At 47.4% G+C, this 24,492-nt stretch overlaps 1 protein-coding gene across 1 annotated transcript in view; it reads right to left on the reverse strand.

Annotated features, from left to right (window-relative positions):
- Positions 1 to 24,492, reverse strand: part of LOC119442721 (reversion-inducing cysteine-rich protein with Kazal motifs) — a 43,910-nt gene that overhangs the window by 14,420 nt on the left and 4,998 nt on the right. The window contains exons 2-9 of the mRNA XM_037707700.2: positions 15,826 to 15,908; positions 14,631 to 14,712; positions 12,891 to 13,141; positions 11,930 to 12,085; positions 9,816 to 9,944; positions 8,122 to 8,218; positions 2,858 to 3,161; positions 1,010 to 1,125 (exon numbers count right to left, since the gene is read on the reverse strand). Of these exons, the coding sequence (XP_037563628.1) occupies positions 1,010 to 1,125; positions 2,858 to 3,161; positions 8,122 to 8,218; positions 9,816 to 9,944; positions 11,930 to 12,001 (718 nt within the window). The 5' untranslated portion in view covers positions 12,002 to 12,085; positions 12,891 to 13,141; positions 14,631 to 14,712; positions 15,826 to 15,908. The remainder of the gene's footprint in view (positions 1 to 1,009; positions 1,126 to 2,857; positions 3,162 to 8,121; positions 8,219 to 9,815; positions 9,945 to 11,929; positions 12,086 to 12,890; positions 13,142 to 14,630; positions 14,713 to 15,825; positions 15,909 to 24,492) is intronic.

Below are 24,492 nucleotides of genomic sequence, written 5' to 3' on the forward strand. Positions count from 1 at the left end.
TTTATTTATTTATTTATTTATTTATTTATTTATAGTTGCTTGTTTACTAGTTTCTAATTGTGCCTATCGTTTCAACGCTAATGCCCTCGGTTACCTGGGAATTACGGAAACGCGCTTTTTCTTTCAAGAAGCGCTATTGCGGAGAAGCCAGCTTTTGCGAGCTTTTGCACGGAGATGCGTGGGAATAAATATACTTTTCTTTCCCTATCGATTTACATTTTTTTAATGCGTTGCAAGTATGCCACAGTTTTTTTTTTTTTTTTTTTGGTGTCGTTCGAAATTCCGCAACTTGTTTTTTTTTCTTTTTTCATTTTTTTTTCTTTTTCGATTGTCTGCGTTTATAGCTTGGCACTGCATTGCAGAGGCGTGTGCAAGCACGTGCAGATCGGCACTCGTAGTGCACGTTGTTGCCGCTTCCGGGTTGCGGTACGAGCCCCCCCTCCCCTGCACTGGTGAGCGGCTCACTCTTTCTCGTCACCTGTAACTCCTCGTCTTTCGCTTCCCTTTGAAACCCGCTCTGTTTTCATTGCCCGAAAGTCTACCCTTCGGCGGGACACGCGTGTCCTCGTCGTTCCACGTGTCTGCTTTCTTCCCCACAATCTTTTTCGGGTGAAGAAAGTCTTTCTCCGGAGGCTTCGGGCCGGGACTAGCTTTACACCAGCCATAACTTGTAAATTTGGACTCATTCACGCGAAGACAATGCCCAATGCCCGAAGTGCTTCTCCCCTGCTTCTGCAGCGTATGCCCGCCATCTACATTGGACGTGTCCTGGGACGAAGACAGCCCTCGAAACTGTATTTACAGATGCGAAGTTAAGAACTGACCAGGCTGAAGGCTTTGATGCGATAACTCGTGGACAATACATTTCGTCGCTGTTGCAGTATCTGCATGAAATTGTACTCCGTGCTTACGTGTAATTTCCTTGCCACATTATCCCCGTGACAACCCCAGGCGAATAATAATTTGAAAAAAAAAAAGGATGCTGAATGACAAAAAAAAAAAAACGTACTCTTGTCGAGCCCGAGGACCGAAAAACATGGTGCTCCAGGAGGCGCCAGGGAGTCGCAGAGAGGCGCCAGTTGCCGTCCGTCCTTGCACCGAGCCGCCAGGGCCAGGCAGTCCGCCCTGCGAAGCAAGTGCTTCATTCAGTACCCAAGCGACGTTCGATCAGGCGGTAAACGCTCGCAACAGCACGAGTGCACTCGGCAAATGAAGGAAGTTTCCTACGTGATTTCGGTGCAGACTTTACATTTATTAACACATTTTTCTTTTTTTTGCATTCTTAGATAAATGGCACACAAGAGGTTTCAGACATGACGACACGAATCAGCGCAAATACTAAGTAAACCTTGATATCGTAAACAAAACGCAAACAGGTCACTCATCTCGGAGGCACATATGACGCGCAAGATGTTTCACGCACAAGTGCGGAGACTTATAACTTGCAAGTAAAAATAAATTGAAAAAACTTCAGAAAATACCAAGTTCAAACTGTATGTGCGCATAAATCACGGGCAGTGTCATCTGAGAGCGATATCTCAAAGGCCCGAATGGATTCGTAAATGCAATCGTTAGCTGATGTTGAAGTCTTTACACAGATCACTCAAGCCTTCAGTAGTTTACATGAAGTCTGTTATAGTAAGTCATGAAAGGCCTTTTGCCGAGCCACCTGCCCGCTCTGCCAAGGCTCGTTTCAACTTTTCCACCTAATTACGAGCTTTATCTTTTGCCGCACACTCTTGCTGCTTTGGGATATTTTCTGCGATTCGATAGCAGCCCTATGAACTCTGAAGTTTGCCTTGCCTCATGGGTCACACGATCAGCTAATGCATGAAATAATGCACGCTCATCACCACGCACTTGAGAAAGGACACGACAATGTATTTCAGGGGTTACCGAGCGACTGCAGAATTGTCGGCAACGACAGCACAGATGAAGATGCGCGATCGGCTCATCAAAAACATCAGCGGGTGCCTATGCCACTCTCAAGAACGGATGCTGCGCGGCAACTTCAATCACTTGCTCGCCACAGCACACGTCTACGGCGGAATCCACCCGGTTTCACCAACTCACGCTTGCACTAGCTCTCTCGACCCTAACTTGCGACTTCGCCTGCCACGTGGACTCTCCAGTCATAGGGATGGCCAGCAGTGCGGCGTGCAATTTGTGCGGGTGCGATGAAGCCCTAGAGCACCTTCGGTGTCACCGCCCATACTTTGACGCTCAACGACGTACTCTATAAGCTGAACTCAGCCTGTTAGATAATAAAGTGCTCCCGGAGGAAAAGATCCTGGGACCATGGCCTATGCATTCTTGCATGCGAAAGGCCACAAACGCCCTGCTGCAGTTCTTGAAGGCTACTGGACTGCACGAACGCTTGTGACAGCGGACATCCTTGTGTGACTGACTCTGTGAATGACTGACTCCTTCATTATTTTTCTTCTCTTTCCTTTTATCTATTCTTCCCCTTTCCCCCTCCCCAAGTGTAGGACAGCCAACTGGGCACGTCCTAGGTTATCTTCCCTACATTTCGCTCTCTCTCTCTCTCTCTCTCTTGCTGCTTTAGCCAACATCAACACAAAGCCAACTCTATTACCACAAAGTTTCAACTCGGCACGTGCTCTCGTCTGGCTGTGGCGAACATTTGAATATATTACACCGTTTCCTACTCCCCGAGCACGGATGTGCTCTCTGGAGTGTGGATAAACTCGTAACTAGCTGGCACTGCCACGTTCCAAAATACATACGGGAGCACCAATAAGTGGCGGACAGACGATGCACCGCGCACGAGCCACTTCGTTTAACTCTTCGTCGCGCCGTCCATGCCCTGCGTGAGTTCGCAGCACCGTGCACGTACCTGCAGAGAGTGCTCGAGTGGTGTGTGGCGTGGCAGGGTCTGAGGTTGAGCGTGCAGGCGAGCGTCCTCCACGCGTCCGCGGGACAGTCGCCCAGCACCGACGTCGTTGCCTCCCGCCTGGCGCCCCCGCCGCTTCCCACCGGCGCAGCCGTCGGCGGTCCGCTCCGCATCCAGAGGCGAGCGTTCTCCTGTGCCACGCGGTCGGCGCTGGCGTCACATCGCCGGTACAGCGACCAAGGCCTGCCTCCCAGGTGCGAGCAGAAGCTCAAAGGTCCTGCACAACCCAGCTCGCACGGCTCGTCCACTGCGATCAGTGGGAGTGGCAGAAATGTTTCACACTGTAGGTGTATTTAGGAGGGCAGAAAACATGGGGTTGAGCGCGTAAGGCAGGCATTACCAATTCCTGACCGACAGCTTACCGATATCCTTCAAAAGAAAACTTCAATAAGCTAGCGCACCGCATGACACTGGAGAAGTGGCACATACCTGAATTCACTCGCCAACGATTGTATTCTCTCGACCCGTCTATGCAACTGCGGCTGTTACCTGGGCTTCCACGAAAAAGAGAAACAATGCTGTGCCGCTTATGCCTGGGCGTTGCATTCACCAATGCATATACATGTTTGATTGCAATGGCCGATAGCGTCGAGTGCAATGCCTATGGTGTAGAGGAGACTATAGAACCCCTAGTGTGCTATTGCCCATCTGTTGAAAATGAAAGACATGACCTCTGCACAACTCTAAATCAGTTAGATAGAAAACCAATCACCTTGAACAAGATATTGTGACCATAGCCTCGCATGTCGCAGCTACAAAAGACCACGAAAGCGCTGCTGCGATTTCTGAAGGCTACCGGACTGAGTGACCGTCTGTGATCTGGACTGAGGACCCTCTGTGATATAGAGCAGAAAACTGTTACTACGTTGGAGATATCCACAGCGGATTTTCTCTTCTTCTCTTAATATTTCCCTCCCCTTTTCCCTTCCCCCACTGCAGGAAGCCAAGCGGACTCAGTCCTGGTTAACCTCCCTGCATTTCATTTATCCTTTTTTCTTTCTCTCGCTCTCTCTCTATCTCTCTCTCTCTTCTTTTTAAAGGAAATTATACAAGCATTGCATTCAACCGATACTAACATACGTAGCAGAAACTTGAAGGTTAACAAGGAAGCTTGAGAAGGAGTTAATAACAGCGCAACGAGAAATGGAACGTAAAACGTTAGGCGTAACGTTAAGGGACGCTAGGAAGACAGAGGTAGGGTTTAAAGAGCCATTAGAGGTAACCGCTATATTAGTTGACATTAAGAGAAAGAAATTGAGTTGTGCAAGACAAATAATGCGTAGGGCGCATAATCTGCGTTATATTATAGTTACAGAATGGCTGCCTATAAAAAATGGAAGCGCAGTGGAGTAAGGCAGAGAACCAGGTGACGTGACGAAATTATGAAATTTGCAGGCACAAAATGGAGGCCAGCTGGCGCAGGACAGGGGTAAATGGAGGTCGATAGGAGAGGCTTTCGTGCTGCATTCAATGGACATAAATGGGATGATAAGGATTATAAGGATGATCATTTAGGAGGGCTTACCAATAAGAGTAAACCTACTCTTTTTTTTTTTTTTTTTGTACAAAGAACAGCTATTAATGTTGCATTCGACGACAATCCTGCTTGTCACGCTCACGTTGCCCAAAAGAAAGCTGAGAAACTCTCCTCGCTATCTGCTCTCCCCCTAGCCTTACGAAACATCGCGCCGCGAGGAACACGCCGCAAATGGCTCTGCCCTTGTACGTTGCGATGCATCGTGCGAGGGCTTCGTCGTCACTGGTACAGCCGGGGTCGTTACAGGCATAGGTAACTTCAAAATATAAAAAAAAGATAGGCAATATTCTAGGCTGCAATAGATATAGAAAAACCTGAGTAGCTCAAGCCAGGCTAAGTGACTATTTGTCGCCACCCCGTTTCGAAGGGGACGCCATTAGGGGATGTCAGCCCATTTCAAAGAGGATGCCATCATCAGCCGTGGCCTGGAAGCAAAGCGCCGGATTCCGGCCAGCAGATCCATTTCGCCGCAATACCACGAAGTTTCATCTTCTGCCGTGAAGAACCTCGTCGACGGAGAGTGTGCAGTTTCTCAATAAAGCCAGCATTCCTTCTCCACGCGGGTTATTTCTCGATCTATATAGTGTCCTTTAATGCAGCGTGAAAATTAGTCGCACATGCGTTCTCCGTACGAGATCGCCTTCTGTGCATGGCGCCATGATCTTTCTGTGAGATTCACGTTCTCATCTGCAAATCTTGCTCCGTGCTGTGCATTCTTGAGCGGCGTTATGAGATGTAGGCCTGAAGACACTAAATCAGTATTATGAATGGCATTTTCGAAAGCACCGTACGTCCAACCATATTTAGCAGTTGTTTCCTTTTACTCAGACTGACAACGGCTATTGTCTTGCTGAAGCAAAATGGGTAAGTCACAAGCGTTGTAGCAGCCCCCTATGGTCCACTGACGGTGCTATCACAGACAAAATACGCAGAAGGCATTACTGATGCGAACAATAGAGCCTTCTACTGCTAGCTTTGTTTGGGACTGAGAAAAATGCGCGGCATTACTCTTTCCGGCATCCCTCGAGAAAAGACCGGGAAATTTACTAGATGAGAGTTTCCGGTTTGCAACTGTGCACAAAAGTTGGGAAAAGGGCTTTAGAGAGGGAGGGAGAAACAAAAATTGAGGACCAGGACGACGTTCCCGTTGTAGGCGTTCACACATGGCGGTGGACTGCAAAAAGCGCAGTAATGCTTTCACGACCTTCCGATATGATTATGAATCCTGTCGACGTTATCGGGAGTACGATGTTATAAGGCCCTGACGCAGTATCTACACATTGTAGTGCTACACCCTGTCTTTAACCCTTTTAACTCCACTGTGCCTTTTGGACATTGTGGACCGAAACCAAAGTAGACTACCTAGCCGAGTATGGTAAACACTTACATTGCTTGAAAAAAAATTAGAAGGCTATTATATAGCCAAATGGCACGACAACGGAAAACCACGCGTAATTTGGCCATGTCGTTTTACGCGGTGCGATTTTTTATATATATATCGTTCTTCGTATAAGATGCACTTACCACGATGACACGGAGAATATCTCGCTTATCTACTAACACAAGCAGCACCAGGCCGCAATCGCAACTGCGGTGGCCCTGTTCCGCTGGCCGTAATACACAGGAAAAAATGAGCCCCTGTACTTCGATTTAGGTGTACGTTAAATAACCCTGAGGTGATTGAAAATAACCCACAGCCCCACACCGCGTCATCTCTCGTAGCCATGGTTCTGCTTTAGGACATTAAAATTCGGTAAGTGAATCATTATGCAGTCTGCTACGTGGCACTAATTTGGAGTGTTGCAACTGTCTGGCTATGCATCGCACCATTTCGTCAACCCAATCTTCAAGCGCACTTGCAATGGGTCTCCTGGGCTATCCGTGTGCGCCTGAAGTCCACCGCTCTCTACGGTTAACGTCTTGAGCCTCGTAGTTAGCTGACACGGTGCTTACCGCATGTATGCACGCTTAGATAATTTTATGACATAACAAAAAATGTTGAGAAGGTTGCACCGATAATAGTTTCGGGTGCCCTTCCGTCAGTGCCACTTTCTTTAACGAAACGTGTCCTCTGAGTGGTCCCAACGGGTTCGTGCTACATTGGTTGTAATACAAAAGGCGATGGCGCCCCGATGTTCCCATGGCGCTAAATATCGCACGTAATATAGCAAATTGCTGTGAGGTCCTCACGTGCTGCTTCTTTCTTTTTTTGAGTCATCTGTTTAGGTGTCTGCCATGTTCCATTAGCCCTTTTTCTTCTTCTTTATGGCATATTCTTATGACCCTAGCTTAGGAAAGCCACGCTACACTTACTCACGGGTAAAACCACGCCCAAAAACAAATTACAGATGTACATCTCCATAGCCAAGAAAATATTGCGCGCAGGTCCTATTAGCCTTGAGTCATTACCAGCCGGGTTTGGGATTAGGAGAGCGCCTGCCATGCAGATTTCTCTGTGGACCCTGCTCATGGATGTTCCTTCTTTCTTAAACGCGAGTCGAATCACCATAGCGTATAACTTATTATTTATTATATGGTGCTAAAGTAAAAGCTATGTATGAGGCGTGCTCTGGTGCTCAAGCCAGTGATTGGGAATATGCAGACGTAGCTCTGACCGGTTGGCTGACAACATGCTCATGTGTAGTTTTCGTCCCGGTGCCTACACTATTGTCGAATGTTTCATGCGCGGGTCAAAGTGAACAGCTTCCGTGAGTGCTGGCAGTGACGTATCTCTAAACGCTTGGCCACAAAGGTAAGCGCAGAACAACGCCGATCACAGGTCAAGTATATAGTTGCGAACACTCGTTTCTCGTTTGGAACGAAAGCATTACAACGTCGAATATAAATTAAAAATGCCCTGTTTCGAGCAATCTCTATGCTTCCGGTTGCCCCTATTATCATTAGAGCTCGTTGAAGATTCACAGCTGCGTCATCCAACTCGCATCTCGTGGTGAACATCACAACCGCTAAAGTGTAGCTTGTATATACGGGTTTCTTAAAGCACAGAACGGATCGTCTACACTGAGCTTCTTTCTCTTAGTATTGACGGTTTACTGTGATTCGTGCTACACTGCTGAACTTCCTTAGTCAAGTTTGGCGATTCAAGCGCGCTTATACCCCCACCTTTCTGTTACAGTTAATTGTTAACTGGGCTTAACTGCGACCGCACACATGTGGGTGGAAAACAGAAGAGGATGAGTCCGCACCTCATCGTATAGGGTTTAACGTTAGAGCTACAAATAGCCTCCGGATTGATTTCGACCACATGGGGTTCTTTAACGTACAGTCGTGAGCAAAAGTTTGTGGACCAAAGGTGCCACGATTTTATTTTTTTTTTTCTTCGCAGCCTGGGCATTCCGGCTGAAATCAAGAGCGCGGCGCGCCTACGTGCACGTGTTTGACCAATACAACGTATTAAGCCAATTCGAGGCCGCGGAGCTGTGCTTGAATATATTTAAATTTTTGGCTGATGCCGTGGTCTCCAAACTTTCGCTCGCGACTGTACGTCTATAGTTACGTGAACGTACGTGAACGAGCGTTCTGTCTTTCTTTTTTTTTTCATTCGCAACCCATCGGAGTGCGGCCACCGAGCATCGAACCTGCAACGTCGTGCTCAGCAGGAGTACGCACTGAGACACCATAGCGGATAATGCAGAAGGTGAATACGCACCATCATCGAGGCACTGTCTCAGAGCCGCTTCGGCTGGCTGGTAGCGGCAGCGGCCGTGGAACGTCTCCCACGAAGTCTCCCACTCGGAGCCGTATGCCTGCGCAATCACGCGAGCGCGCCAGCAACGTCAGGTGAAAGCTACGCAGGCACAGACTAAACGCTGCGTAACTTGTAGAGAGCGGCGCGGTTGCCTCCGTGGCTTGACCTTTGCCGCCTTTCGAACTGATGCCGTTAATTCCAATGCACTCTGCAGGCAAGGAAGGAGCTAGTACTCACGGTTATGCCGAGCGCCTGCGATATCCCAACGAGCTGTTTGTTTCTTTCAGCGTAACTATTTTCGGGGCCCGTGAATGTTAGCTCGCCGTTGGCTTCTCGCCATGAAAGTTTATTTAGGCAGTCTATTATAAAATCTATAGACGTTTTTTTTTGAAGTCTATGAATTGACTATAGAAAGCTTAGGAACTCAATTATTTTTAATGCATTAGAAGTGTCAAAGTGGAAAAAAAGTGCGTTTGTGTGTGAAGTGTGGAAAGCCGGTCACGTAGTATATGTATGTACGGTATGTACGGTATGTACGGTATGTACGGTATGTACGGTATGTACGGTATGTATGTATGTATGTATGTATGTATGTATGTATGTATGTATGTATGTATGTATGTATGTATGTATAATAATAAGCCAACAATCACACCAAAGACAGCATAGGGGAAATTATCGAAGTTCCTGACTGAATTAAAGAAATGATAGATAACTGAAAATGAAAGTGGATGAAAAAAACTACTCTATATATATACTATATACATAAAAACTACTATATATATATATATATATATATATATATATATATATATATATGATGACCGTTTCAAAAGTACTAGATAAACAATGCGCGCAAAGTTACACAGTTGCTTTGTTTCAGGGCTTTCAAAAATTGACAATCACTTAAGTATTCTTAGGTGATTTCAATGCGAAAGCATTATGGCTTGTCTAATTAATTGGTTATGTCCATGATACGTGACGTCATACATTATCACGAGTCCTTCACAATTCTACCTTAATCTTCTTTAATCCACCTTACTCTAATTTGTACCAACCTTAATCCACTTTAATCCACCTTAATTCACCGTGTTCTAAATTGTACCAATCTTAATCCACCTTAATCCACTTTACTCCACCTATCTCTAAATTGTACCAAACTTAATCTACCTTAATTCACTTGATTCCAATTTTATCATCATCAACAGCCTATATTTTATGTCCAGTGCAGGACGAAGGCCTCTCCCTGTGATCTCCAGTTACCCCTGTCTTGCGCTAGCGTATTCAAACTTGCGCCTGCAAATTTCCTAACTTCATCATCCCATCTGGTTTTCTGCCGACCTCGACTGCGCTTCCCTTCTCTTGGTATCCATTCTGTAACCCTAATGGTCCACCGGTTATACATCCTACGTATTCCAATTTACTTCACCTTTATTCACTTTACTCCACGTTAAGTCACCTTACTCTACCTTGTTCGAACTTTAATTCTGTATTACTGCTGACGTCCTAAAAGACGCTGATGAGGTCACTGATGATAATGACTTTTGGTACCACTCGTCGCCCACAACGCCAGCTTTTCTGCTTCATGGGACCGATCATGCTATCGCGTTAAACAAAGGCAAGCGCGGTACCGGAAAACACGGTGCAGCGCTCACCCGCAGGCACATCCTCTGGCACTCGATGGTGGCGGCCCTAGGGCAGCACTGGAGCTTGGCTCCGTCGGCCGGCAGAAGCTGCGAAGACGGCCCGCTGCGCCAGCCTAGCAGACACTGCCACAGGCGCTCCTGCACCAGAACCGGGCATCAGTTAACACGCTTGCGACATCTCTGAGTAACACAGGCGTTTTGAAACAGCTCGGGCTATATAGCCTAAGTCATACACGATATGTGCGGCACAGTGTGCATCGTTAAGAGACACGAAGAGAGCGGCGTGGATCAGAGAGCAAACGGGCAGAGCGGATATTGTATAGCGGACAAGTGCGCGTAACATAGGTGAATAGTAACGTCGTCATATCTGCCAGCGTTTAGGTTCACAGCTTTGAGTTGGGGACAGGAGAAGTTCAAGCTGCCTGTGTCCGAGGGGCTTGCGAGTGGTTCTAGCTGCAGTAGGAAATACGCTTTTCTCATGTGGCCGATACTGTTCCAGTGAATCCGGAGCGTTTCACGTCTCCGCCGTGCTCCACGCTGAACAACCAGCAGCCAGTTGAAGGCAGCGCTCTGTTAGTGATCAGTAAGTGAGTAGGGGTTTGAGCGCCGAATCTATAAATCTTGTACTCTGAAATAAACTGTTGTCACTATTCCTATAGCTTTGCTATTCGCTCTAACACATGTGGCCGGCACCGACTCTGTGGCCACCTGTTACGCTCCAACATGCTTGTTCAGCCTATAGGCCCAACACACAAAGCCTATTGAAGACCTTGATACCAATATATTTTCTTTTCCTTACAAATGGTTCTTATGAGTGTATGTCGCAGGGCTTGTTTGTGCATGAATGCGGTATACTCTGATGTTTCACTATTCTGTGAAACATACCTGCACGCACGTGCCGTGACAGCTCCTGTATACTTTGGTCCTTCCAAAAAATTTTACTGATCTTTGCAGTGCTATTATCATCGCAAGAAAAAGTTTAACGGATATTACATTTGTGAGCATCGCTCCTATTTTGACCTGTTTTGAATGACTTGCTGTGAAGATGTCGAGTGAGTGATACGGCTGTTCACATTAAAGATCACGCCAGAACGTGTGCTTCAATAGCCGTGGCAAGCAATTCCAATACAAAAATAAAGGAGACGCAACGTTTACTGGCTTTCCGCGTGAAATGTAAAACATTTTCAATGGGCCTATAAGACACTATAGCAGCAGCAGCCGCCACCGAAGCCGCACTTTAAGTCCAATGCAGCGCGAAAGCCTCCCTGTAAGTCCAGTTTACACCTGTGCTGCATAAAGCTCTAATCCATCCTACGCCAACAAATCTCAACGAGGAAAAAGCAAGGTGAGGAAAGGCAGAGAGAACGCTCTAATTCTCTGCCGCCCTCGACTGATTTTAAATTCCCTCGGAATCACTAATTAATCATGATATTTTAATAGATAACACGTCATCTGTCCTACGCACTGGATGACCTGTTCAGCTCCGCTTTTTCCTTCCTGTCAAAAACTGACATGAACAGCATTAAGGGCATACTGGTATGCAACACAGACAAGGATCATACGTACGGAGACTTCATATGGGCTTCACTGCAGTACAATTGTGTAATGTGGTAATTTAGGCTTCACCGCAGTACAGTCGTGTAATGCGGTAAATTATACACAACGAAATGCGGCGGAGGAAAGTGAGAATTTGCGCAAGTACAAAGTGCAAACAACGTGTTATTATTTATCTTACTTTGTCCGCGCCTCCAGGACATCAAAGGACAACGGAGACAATAACTGGAGCCCGGACTGGTTACTGCTTTGATCCCCTCGCTGCCCCTTGTGTACCCTGAATATCCTGCTCCACCCGATTTATTGTATAATATCAAGTGCTCTCCTGAGGCCTATTAGTTTGTCGGTATTACGTTTATTTTCGCATGGCTAAATTATATCACCGCAATACATATCTGTATTACGGTGAAGCTTACTAAAGCACATTTGTCGTTAGTGGAACGCATATTGGGGCCATGCCGCACCAACCATCCTCAAAGACAAAGATTAGGTCTTCCTGCGACGTTTTTAATTGTCTTGTGGCACCAACAGAGGATGCCACAGTTAGTTTGGGACTTGACATCACTCACGTGCAGGCCTGGCGCGGCGCATCCCCCGGCCAGAAGGGCGTCCACAGCATCTTCATCAGCAGTGCACGTCATCGCCTGCCACCTCCTGCGGACGTAGCACTCGCAGGCAAGCGTCGCGACATTGTCCGCTGGGAGCTTGGGCGCAGCAGTGCAGCTCTGCGCAAACGCGCAACAACGACGTTACGGTTATCACGCACTTGGTATCCGTGCCGAGAGCGGAATTGTTCGTCCGTTCATGTTTTTCGATGAACTGGCTGCACAGAGGTAACATTGCTCAGGAAGACTTGTTTAAAAAGAAAATCATTAAATCACTCCGAGGTTTAACGTCTCATAGGATGTTCGAAATTACGCCGTGTATAGTGGAGGACACCGGCTCGATTTTAAGCACCTGTAAGTCTGCACAAACGAGAATTTTATCAAAGTTTTTATTTATTCATTCATTAAAAATAACACACAAAGCACTTTCGTGGGATATTAAAGCCTGCTGAATAGCGCAAAAGAGGGTTTTCTGATTCTTATTTGATTTACAGAGGAAATTTTGATTTTTTAAATGCGCTAGGACGACTCAACAGCGATTCTCACGCCGTTCAGAAGATGCAACCGAACTTCCTTCGTCGACTTACAATGAAATAAAGGCTGCCTTTCTTAGGGACGACTGACCTGTGCGAGCGCCTTTGACTGCGTGACGCCGCTCCGTCGCCTGAAAAAGATGACTGCGTCTTCCCTTCTCTCTCTCTCTCTCTCATCTTTCTATTGCGCTATTCTCATCCTTTCTCCGCCGTAGGTCAGTAATCGGACGCCTCTTCTGGTTGCTATCCCACTCCCTCTTTCATCTTTCTTTTTCTGTTGATGGTTGGCTAACGGCTCCTCAATATGCAGAGGAGGACAATAGCGACAGATGGAAAAGGCCTTCGCGGAAGTCCAAAGAAGTGTTTAGACCCTACACAGTGAGAGCGCTTACTATGAGGCTGCTTGGTGGACGTGACGTTCCGCAGGCAGCGTACCACTTGGGGCTCGGCGCACGGCTGACCCTCTTCTTGCCTGTGCTGCTGCAGCCGCCTCAGCTCCCTGTTCCCGTTGTCGTTCTCGCGTTTCAGCTGCTGCTCTTCGCTCTGCGCTCTGTTGCACGCCGGCGACGGCAGGCGGCCGTGCTGGCCAGGGCGCAGCAGCTCTCGAGACCGCGCCGGCCTGGCCGCTGCAGGGCGCCCAATCCTGTGCCGCGCGCCACGCAGCTCTTTATCGTGCATTTTATTTCATTCGTAGCGAAGTTCATTTCATTACGTAGTGTAGGTTCCGGCAAAGTGCGAGCTCTGATCACGCGTTCAGTGGCAGCCTAGACCCTTTCTTTGCTTACATAGTTCCTGGAGGACTTCCGGTTAAGCCCTCTGGAACAACACGAGTTACTTTAGTCTATAAGTATATAGGACTCTCTAGCTGGTACCAGTTCTGCTGCGGAGTTGGAGTATCTGACAAGTGAATGTTATTAAGTACAAAAAAGCCCATACACATGAGCTAGACGCATGGCGTACGTTCTTTATATCTGAACTCATCAAGACCAACTGTCTACGGTATACTATGCGACAAAAATTTTCCATTTTTCTTGGTTAATTTGAATGTCAAAAATGCTGGACAGGAAGTTTTTTTTAGGGTCCTGAACACACTGATGCCACGGAGCGGATAAATGGTTCTATAGTTTTGATTACCCTAAGGGTCCTCCTGGGCATTCCCTGGTGTAGGGGTGGGGTTACAGATCATTAAAACAAATGAACTGAAGTGCAGAAATTACACATAAGTACGAGGAAAGTGACAACAAAACAAGTTACAAACACGTATACAATGGCATAGAAAATACTGATAAACGGGGAGAAAGCTGAACTTACAATGAATGGAATCCACACATCAATCAAGCAGGTATAGCACAACGTGTAGCGGAACAACCAAAAGACTTAAGTTCACCACTAATCTTCCGTGCACATTTGACATTGATGTATTTATTTCGTATTTAAGGCATACATGTCTACATGTGGGCATGTATACGCATGTAAGCATGTAAAGTTGTGAGCAAAGCTCTCAAGACCACAGATGCTGTGAATTTCAATTTTTTTTTCTTAAAAGCCTGGACATAAGTGGTACAACCTACGTGCGCCTGGTTGACTCCGTCGCAATGCAGTGAAATTATTCCAGGTTTCACGGTTGTTTTAGAAGAAATTTTAATTTTTCGCTGATGTCATGGTCTCTAGACTTTAGCGCTAAAGACAGTACATAGGCATGACCACTATGTATATTTCCCATGCAACACCTGGAATAGCATACGAGGCCATCTACTAGGCAAGCATCTTTTCATTACTGTATTAGCTCCTCTCTGTCTTCATACATTGGAAGCGCGGCCATTTTGTGCGGTGCCATTCGCCGTCAGTTTCCTTTTTTTATAGCGATATTTCATGGGCTGACGTGTAAATTTGTCTGAGCTGCTAGAGCTGCAGAGCTGACGTGTAAATTTGGTCTAGTGAGCTAGCTACTCACTCACTCACTCACTCACTCACTCACTCACTCACTCACTCACTCACTCACTCACTCACTCACTCACTCACTCACTCACTCACTCACTCACTCACTCACTCACTCACTCACTCACTCACTCACCACAACACAACACAACACAACACATCATAAAAAAGGCGCATTTGTTAAAAGAACTCACCGCTACGGCCCTCGAGGCAGACCTGCAGGTCAAGCTCGTCGCTTCGTCGGCACCACGGTTCCAGGTCGTCAGCTGAACGCGCCTGCACGCAAGCAAAGCGGAGGAGTTTATTCAAGTGCTCGAAAGAGTAAAAAAATATAAATATTTAAACTCCATGCTGTCGAGCTTTTGACAAAAAGTTAAAAAAATAAGTAAACTTGATCGAGAAAAAGATCAAAAATATAAAAAAGAAATATTGACGTTCCCCGCGATCATGTCTGACCTCGAGGTGTCTATGGCAAAAATTAAACGACCACTCAGCTAATTGCGAAGTCGACGAGAAAATAAACATGCACTGTCAAGAGGGCCACCCTTCCAGCACAACACAACAGTTCACGTCGCCTGTCGCGCGGTCATCCTCGCCACTTTTGGTTGACTCGCCCGGCAGGCGAGTAAAGTGCCTGTAAATTGCTACCGCAATAAAATAATCGTTACAAAGTGTAGCCTTCGAATTATTTCTTTACTGTCACGTCGACGGCTCTGAAGTAAACACCGTGTGGTGTAGGCTAGTTTCTTTTAACAGCGGAGCTGTTCTTAGTCGAGCGTGCGCTGTCGATGACGGCGCCGTCACGCAGGAGCAGTGCCGGAGAGGTCACGTGACCCGCTCATCGGGAGGAGAGGAGCCGACCAATCGGAGCGCGCGCCGGGGAGGAAGAGGAGAGGCGCCGGGGTATAAAAAATCTTAGCGCGTTGCGGGGGATGGGACGCGTCGGCGTCCACAGGCGAAGGCGTTCCTAGCGCTTTGCGGGGGATGGGTCGAAAACAGTGAATTGGACGTTCATGTCTCACTAATAAAATGCAGCCAGTTCCACGAAATGAAATGTGTAGAAACAGCGGAAATGTGGTCGTTCCTTCGGTTTAAAACGAAGACTACCACAGCGAAAAAAAAAGAAGCATACGCGACAATCGCAGAAACGGAACGACCACAGCTCCGCTGTTTCGACAGATTTCACTTCGTGGAACTGGCTGTATTTTTTTCTACATTTATTTTATATAGGTTATGTTCTTCACATCGAACAATAACAAATGGATCTGTTAGAGAAATCAACTGCTACTGCAGCAGCACTAGAATGATCAGTTCCTGCTCATAGCGTGCCATGCATCGAAACTGTAAGACAGCTAGCTCCAGATTCCGTGTGGAGTGCAGGTCTCCTACCTGCAAGCATGCCCGGCGGCATCCCTCCAGTCGGGCTCGCTGGCAGCAGGGCCTCCCGTACCAGCGCTCGGCGAGCTCCAGCTCTGCGTCAGGCGTCGAGAGAGGCATAGTAACTGACGACGTTTGTCTGACGCAAACACACACACACACACACACACACACACACACACACACACACACACACACACACACACACACACACACACACACACACACACACACACACACGCACACCACACACACACACACACACACACACACACACACACACACACACAATGGTAGTTAACTCAAGTGTCTCGTCAATGACGGCAAACTAAGCAAGTACTGCGGTAGGTTGTTGTCACCTATCACGAAATCTTTACGCGAAGTCAAGCAAGGGACATTATTTGTATCATCACGCACGTTGCATATAGTGGACAGCAGACATCTCACTGACTAGGGTGTCACCAAGAAGCGGTATATCGTCACGTTGTGGCGACGGTGGAAAACAAGGCAGAGCCAGAACTCATAGTCGCAAATTCAACTCTTAATTGGGCGAACTTGCGCCACCATCAGAGCACACCGATAGCAGTAACTATAGTCATCGGTCGTCACAATCTGAATTACGGGTCAAGTGCGTCGTCTGTTTGTACGTGGCTCATCATAAATTCCAGCGTAATCGTTGGTGCTCGCGTGCGTTCCGGAATGTACAGGGTGTCCCAACTATCATGCACCAAAATCTAAAAATATGCAAATGCCACACAGCTGGACAGAAACAAGGTGATGTTGTTTGCCGTCGCTGGGAGATACCCAGATTATTTTTTACATTCCGCGCAATTCCATAATTAGTCTTAATCAATTAATCAACTTCTCAAATATTATGATTACATGAAAACTTTCAAGGAGAAAATTGTAGAGCAACAAGAAAAACTTCCGACACAACTTTTTGTTGCTCAATACATGCTAGATAAAATTGTTTTCCCGAGCGTGAAAGAAGCCCGCGAATGCACGCAAGATTGCCGCGTCTGAGCAGTATAAGATGCTTTCTAATGCATTGATATCTTACTATTTTTCGTCCTTTTCTTGCCGACAGCAATCAACTTGCAATCCTTGCTGTTTCCCCAGTGGAATCAATGTGTTAACAAAAGATAGAAGTCACATTTTGAAACGATGAACGGCTTACTGACGTTCTGCTTACGAAAACGTCAAATGTTACCAAAAAGCAAACGCTTTCCTCGTGTGCAGAGTTTCGATGGCTCGGACTAGGCGTATAAGGAGCGTGTACGGATCGTTGAATGGCACGCAGCGTCGGTCTAGTTTTACGGTACGTTCTGTTAAGTTGAGACAGACGAAAGCGTCCTTTTTTTTTTCTCGCATGCGGAAGCAAAAGCGCATCGGAAACGACGAAAGTAGTAACTACGAGTCATCGTTCTCGAATTGCTTACTCATAAGCCCTTTCCGTAGTCCCTCCCCATTGACTGCTCTTACTAAGCTCCTTTGCGTATAGATGCTACATTCATGCCGCTCGTTCGCGCGATGCGATCGTAACACGGTTTCGGCGCACTCAACAGCTCTCGCTCATTCGCGAGCAATCGGGGCACGTTTTCCGCGCCACTGCCAGCGCACTCGACAGGCTTATAAAGACTGTCAAGAGAGCTCTGCTCGCTATGGCGCGGAAAACCGTGCAATGATCACTCGAGGATGATCGAGATGAATATGAGAAGCGTGGGGGGAGCGAAGCCGGGGGGCCGTTAGCTGAGAAGGCGTGCGGGAGAAACTGCAGCGTATACGTGCACTTAGACTCGCTCGCATGCACACACACAAAAGCGCACACAGACGCACGTACGCCCAGACAGACGACTCGGGAATCGTTAGTATTACTTTAGCTGTTCCCTGTGAATGCTTTTGCCCCAGTTTCGAATTTGTAAAGCCCCCTCAATCGACGCGGATCACCAGGCTCATTGAGAACGCTATATGAACTAAATCTTGTGAAGGCTAGCTGTATATATTTGCTTATTTTTTTCCTCCGGGGGGGGAGGGGGGGTAGTAAACCGTTAACACATAGAATTTGGTGCTGTAGGCGTTGTAAGAAGCAACCGCAGGTGCCCCTGCGTGTCGGGCAAGAAAGTACGACAAAATGAGGTCTCCATCGCTTGTGCGATCTATACATGTATGCGCCCACTGCATGTGGGACCGGCGTTGGTTCTCATTTGCATCACGGGCTTGGAATAAAGACATCTTTAGGCCGCACGACCTGCAGGATTGGAGGAAGGGATCAGTTCTCGTAGCCTATCGCTTTGCAGCCCTGACGGCGGACCAAGTTTGATTGCTCCATGTCATTTATATGATATTTAAGCTGTATAGGCTGTGGACATTCCGTAGCTAATATACCACGATATCCTGAGGGTAAAAGGTAGCTCCCTCCTAAAATAATGTTCGTTGGTTTGTTCCAGTGAGGTGCTGTAAATGACTGCGCGCCGGCGAACATGTGTCATGGATACCACTAGTAGAGAGTGAGTCACATGGCACACATGAACTGGTTGTTTGAGAGCTCTGTCGGAGTGATTCGATGGACGCGCAGTACTACAATGACGCCGAATTACCCAGACGAAGGATTTTAGCGCTTTTGCGTCTTTGGCAACACCGTGGAGAGTGCTTACTGCCACGATAAATCTTAGGTAGTTTGTTAACCGACCTTTGAAACTTCGCAAAGGTTCTCCAAAACGACTAATTGAATGTGCTATTAGTGTCGCTTGAGCTAACATTTCTTCCCAACCTCATAGGGACAGTTTATATATAGAGCTCGTGAGGACCATCGCTGTATGCTGTCAGAGCGTGAAGATTCCAAAATGAACTGTCGCATGTTACTTCGGATCTGTAGTAACATTCCGCGGGATTATACTTCTCACGTGAACGTGAGGCATGATTTTCGCAAAAGCGACACCAGAGGCCGCATTCTGGAACGATTTCTTTACATTCCTTTTTTACCTTCGTCATTAGCTCAAAAAGTCGCACACCCTCTACCTCCGGCATCGGCCACTAAACGGGAAGGATGATCGTAAATGTATGGAATCGAAGGAAAATAATCCTTACGGAATACGGCTTCATGGCGCGCATTCTCAGTGCGATCACTTTCAGGGATACTTCCGCCCATCCGTGACATTATGACCAGCGCGACGCCTCTATGAAGAAACGGAATCCTGTCGACGGTTAATCCATTCAACGGGCACAGAAAGAAGTATGCCAGTAAAACAATCCATCGAGTACATACGGTCCCAGAGAGGCAGCTGTGACGGAATTGACAAACCCGTTGGTACTACGTAAGAATCCTTTCTAAACGAATTGTCATTGAGGAATCATGTTAACTACACGTGATGAACCGTCCTTCCGAACTAAATGCTCTGTAAATTAGACTTTTTATCGGCGTAAAGCAAGTAATTTCAATTGACCGACCGACCGACCGACCGACCGACCGACCGACCGACCGACCGACCGACCGACCGACCGACCGACCGACCGACCGACCGACCGACCGACCGACCGACCGACCGACCGACCGACCGACCGACCGACCGACCGACCGACCGACCGACCGACCGACTGACTCAACATTCATTCATTAATTCATTTAACAGCACCCTCAAAAACGTCTACCAAAGCAAAAATTTTGAATCAAGTTAAACTGGAAGATCAAACTTTTGGAACAGCCAATAGGTGACTTAAACTGAGTTCAAGTGCTTCGAAAGACGAGAAAAAAACGGTAAGTCGAAAGCCTGGTGGTGACACTTGCTTGAAGTTTCAGTACGTCAGCGCAAGGACTCGTGAGACACGCGACAGCGCCAGACCGACGCTAACGTATACTAGACAGTAACTACGCCGCTCGCGAAAGTAAACGAAGATACGCCTCGCGAGTTTTCGCAGAGATTTTCAACACAGGCAAAAACACAGACTCACAGCGCGTGAGTCTAAAACGCGAAAATTGCATGATAAACGCAAAGTACAGAACAACGATGTAATCGGCACCGCATGCTCGGTTGCGCTGTTCTTGAATGCAAGTCTGGCTTTTATTTTGTTCACGAATATTATCTTTTTTTTTCTTCGGAGCAAGCGCAGGTGTGTTCCGGAATATTAATTCGGATATCAAGCTTAATTTTTTTGATGGGAGCAGAGAGCTAAGAAAAGAAAGAGGCCTAATGGTAAACCAGATGAACGTCACATCTTCTGCACCTTACTTTGAGAAAATGGAGGGTGGGGGAGGCTGCGAAGTGTAAAAAGAAGAGAGGAATGATGTTTGCCTGCGATAATAAAGGCTAATACGAGAGTGATAGGTTAGGTTGCTGCTTTAGTGTTTAAGGCATAGTTTCCGAGAAGTTAGCTCCGAGTAAAACGCGCAGCTTGCAAGTAAGATGCCTTAGCTAAGTAACAGCTTACACGTAGTTTAAGCTCGAAAGACTCTTGCTAAAGTGCACGCCGCATTGGCTATAGCTATACGCGTGTACAGCGCAGCACAGGCACTGGTGCGTCGTCGACCGCGGCAGGCGGGGTCCCCCTTTTAAATTGTTTCGTCCTGGCACATGCGCCCGCCCCGTTTACCGGAGGGTTCTTCGTTTGCGTGTGCGAGCACGTGAAGCGTTCGGCGTTAAAGGCGGAGAGACGGAACGCGCTGACTCCGCAACCGGGTGCAGGCTATTCTCGGCGCAACCGTGGCGGCCGGAGGAGCCCTCATCGCGACAGGCAGAGCGGAAACGAAGCAGCCGAGCATGTTGAGGCGCAGGAGCGGGCGATTAAAGAGCGAGCGAGGAGGAGAATCGCGCTCCGAAACGGGGGAACCCGGCTTCTGGGCTGCTGCTGCTGCTGCTACGGGAGACGCTCCACCCTTTTGTGCAGCCCTTCTGTGCAGCTTAACATAGAACGCGTTCTGCAGTTCCTCTGACGTGCGTCAATACGAATTCAATAGCTAGCGAACACTCGGCTATACAGAGAGAAAGAGAGAGAGTGTATGCGTGTCGTGTAACAGACTATATTCACGTGTGCGAGAAACCGCGTCCGGAGTATTACTATCAGAACGGAGTGAGCGCTTGCTTGCAACTCGTTTTATGGGAGTAAGTGCCTGTCAGATGTTTAGCTCCGTCATCGAGAATTGTCACACACCTCGCAACACAGCGGACGTGCTGCGTCGGAGAACGTAAAAGACTCTCGATAGCGGAGCTAAATTTGGGGAGAAACAATTACTCCGAGCATCACCAGCATTCCTCCCGTGCGACTCCCACGAAGTCCATTCTCCCGACGGGACACACGTGTCCTTGAACCCAAGTTCGACTTCTAGCTTTGCCGCGATCTTTCCAGGGTGAAGAAACCTTGTTTTCGGAGGCCTCGGGCTTCGGTGGCCTCGACGCCTGCTGTCACCTGCGCCTGCAGGCGTGTCTAAAGCTGACACGAACGAGTCCTAAGCGCCGGCTCCCTGCGTCTAGGGCGAACATTCATCATGTTCTGTGGCTGTGGCCTGAACATGTAAACTCCGCATATTAGGCTCAAGATGCCCAGCAGGTTAAACTCAAGCCTAATGTGCTCCACTAGAAAGCATATAAGAACTCTCGACAATGAAGTCAAATCTAGTGTGTACATGGTGATCGGCGCCGCTGGGCAAGCGCTGCAAATTCGGCGTAAGAAACTCGTGCACTTAGTGGGTGGCTTCAAGCACCTGCAGTGCACAGTGTTTCCAGAACTTGCAATGCGTTTTATTCGTGCGACTGCGGACGTTACTAGTCGAACACACAATCTCTGAAGGCCGCTCTGCACTTGCACTCCGACTCGGGCTTGAAACTGCGTGACATCCTTGGCCTCTGGAGAAGCACCGCCTGCGCTTTTCTACGCGTAACGAAACAGCGCGTGATTAAACTTTGCGAATGGCTTTAGCGTGTGAATGCATATATCTGGATTGTATGGTGCCGTGTGTGTGTGTCTTTACAGCCAGGCTGTATAGCGAAGTCCCATAACGGTCTTGCGGCGGCGGCAACGTATGGCGGCGCGGTCCGTATCGAAGAGGAACATGTACAGTACATATTAGAAAGCGGAGCCGGTGCAATAACGCAGGCGTAGCATTTAGGAACATACATCGGATATAGCGGATGGTATAGAAGTGCTAATCTCGGATAAAGTGAAACGTTTGAAAATACTCGTATGTAGCGAAGAAATTGCGTCGATATTGGTGAGGCGTTTTCTGTCTCGGGTTGATTACAGAGCTGTTTCTTAAAGTGGGCACAAGACTTCGACTATAGAAAAGAAGTACACTGGATATACGAGACGTATCAACACACCTCGAGTATAGCGAAAAGTGGCGCCGGATACTGTGTAACATTTAGCTTTGCGTATACAGCGGAGAGTATGCAGGTACTAAGCTCCGATATAGTATAAAGCGCATGAACATAACTAGGATAAAGCGAATTATCTGCATCAAACATAGGGAAGCGTTTTCAAATACTGAACTGGGTGTCGGTAGTTGAATATTTACGACTTCCGAAAGGTGTGAGAAATCCAACTTTCAGCTGCCGTTCAGCTGAACGGTCACTAGGTCAATCGACAGAGAGCGAGCTGTTTAATGATTCCAAGAGATGCTTGCCTGGCGGCATGCCTAGCCTGCCTAGCCAGGTGGATAGGGTGAAAGATGAAAAATGAAAAGATGTGCACAGTTCAGAACAAAGATACACAACACACACAGCACTTAACACTCATCCATATGGCGTCTCACTGAGACCAGTGTCTCTAAGAGAACACAAAAGTGCCTTTGTTACACTAGATGCAAAGGCAGGCCTAGTCCATGAGCCAAGGACGTGTTTTCATTCAAAGGATCACAGTTGGTGAGTGTTGAGTGCGGATAATGGCCGTTCTTTGTAGTGTATATCTGTCTTTCACGTATGAGTTTCTCGGAGTTGTCTTACATCTGTAAAGGCTCTTCTTTTTTTTTCTTGCTTTTTTTAATGTAATCATTGTATATATTTAGTTCTTCCCCAAAACTTGGAATAGCTTATGCCGGGCCTTCAGCCACGAGAACATCTCCAGCTCTTTATTAGTCAGCATTTATAACCAACATGTGCAGACAGCCCTCAGTGCACGTATCTTATATAGAGCGCAGGTGCAGTGCGCTCAGAACTGCGTTTGCGACGTCTGTTAGTACTAGGCCGCCGGTTCCATACAAAGTGCTTTAAGCATGTTTTGCCAGATGAGCTGATTGTTGCTATTTGTGCTACTCGCTATAAGCAATTGGCTCCTACTGCTCATTTAAAAAAAAATATTAACGATAGCGCCCTACGCTAGGCAGGTCTCGACAGTTGCCGAAATGCAAAGCGATGACGTGCCTTATCACCTCGCGAGGCTTATCGGTTCTCTGCAACGGCTGTCTTCGCTGCACAGAGAGCAACATGGCTCGCGGCAAACTAATAATGCACCCACGGCTGAAAGATAAGAAAGAACTGTCTCAACCTAGCGACTTCCACTAGACGCTGCAAAGAACGCCATCAGGCTCTAAGCAAGTATGCTGGGAACCTTTACAGGGTTGTCAGGAGCGAAGTCTAGAGACCATGGCATCAGTAAAAAAAAAATTAAACTAAAAATTTTAGAAATCTAGCACAGCAGTGAAAAGTGGCATGTCTCATTGCATTATATTGGTCAGACAGGCGCACGCGTAAGCAGGCGCACCACCTGATTTTATAGATGCAAAGGCAGGCCTAGTCTATGAGCCAAGGACGTGTTTTCATTCAAAGGACCACAGTTGGTGAGTGTTGAGTGCGGCCCCGCGCAGAAACGAAAAAAAGTCGCGGCATCTTTGGTCTCCAGAAATTTTGCTCGCGGTTGTACATTCCTCGTTTAAGGACGACAGCCAATTAACAATGAAGCCATTGTCACGTTTGTTCAACGTTACCGAAAGATTTGGTCGATATGACACGTTAAACAGACACCTATTGATCAGTCTTCGCATCGTAGCTGAGCTGTAGTCAGTGCTTGAACTCTAAACAAGTGTACCTTTTTAAGAGTGAACTACGCTGCACCCGGACCTCTGGACCCGAATCCTGGGGCCTGGCTACCGGCCTGCATTATCGATTAAGTACGTGAACGTGACGATTGGAAATCGAATCCTTGACGCGAGACCGCAAGAAGGGTATTGCATCGACCGTTGTCCACGCAGGTTCGCTGAACCCCATGGCAGCCGAGAAAAAAAAAATTAAATTGTTCGCTGTCTAGAGGCATAATGCCTGCTATTTACAAGTTAAAGTGGGTTCGCCAAAGACATACCGTAACTGCGTAGCGCACGTTGCAATCCAGCTTAGGTATAACGCGGTGAATATTTATTTAATTTATTTTGCCATCCTAACCACGACTTTCTCGGGCACGATATTCGAAAACAATGACATGGCCTCCGCGACTGTAGTCGCGGTGCACTATGTGCCAGAAATTTTGCAGTCTGTGTTAAAAGAGCGTCACTGCTTCCAAGACAGTCGGTAGATCACTGTGCGCATCCCGCGCACAGTCACTGAAACCGCCGTGTATCTCAATTCACTCGACGAGTCCTTTATTCCTGCCCCTCGCTGAATGCTTCCTGCAGAAAGTCATTTGTCCAGTAACACAAGAGAGAGCGAAGAGAGTGAAAAGGGGGGATGATTTCAGTGTTCGAGCATCCTCAGTTCTAAA

Source organism: Dermacentor silvarum, chromosome 2 (assembly GCF_013339745.2).
Source record: "Dermacentor silvarum isolate Dsil-2018 chromosome 2, BIME_Dsil_1.4, whole genome shotgun sequence".
Classification (NCBI taxonomy): domain Eukaryota; kingdom Metazoa; phylum Arthropoda; class Arachnida; order Ixodida; family Ixodidae; genus Dermacentor; species Dermacentor silvarum.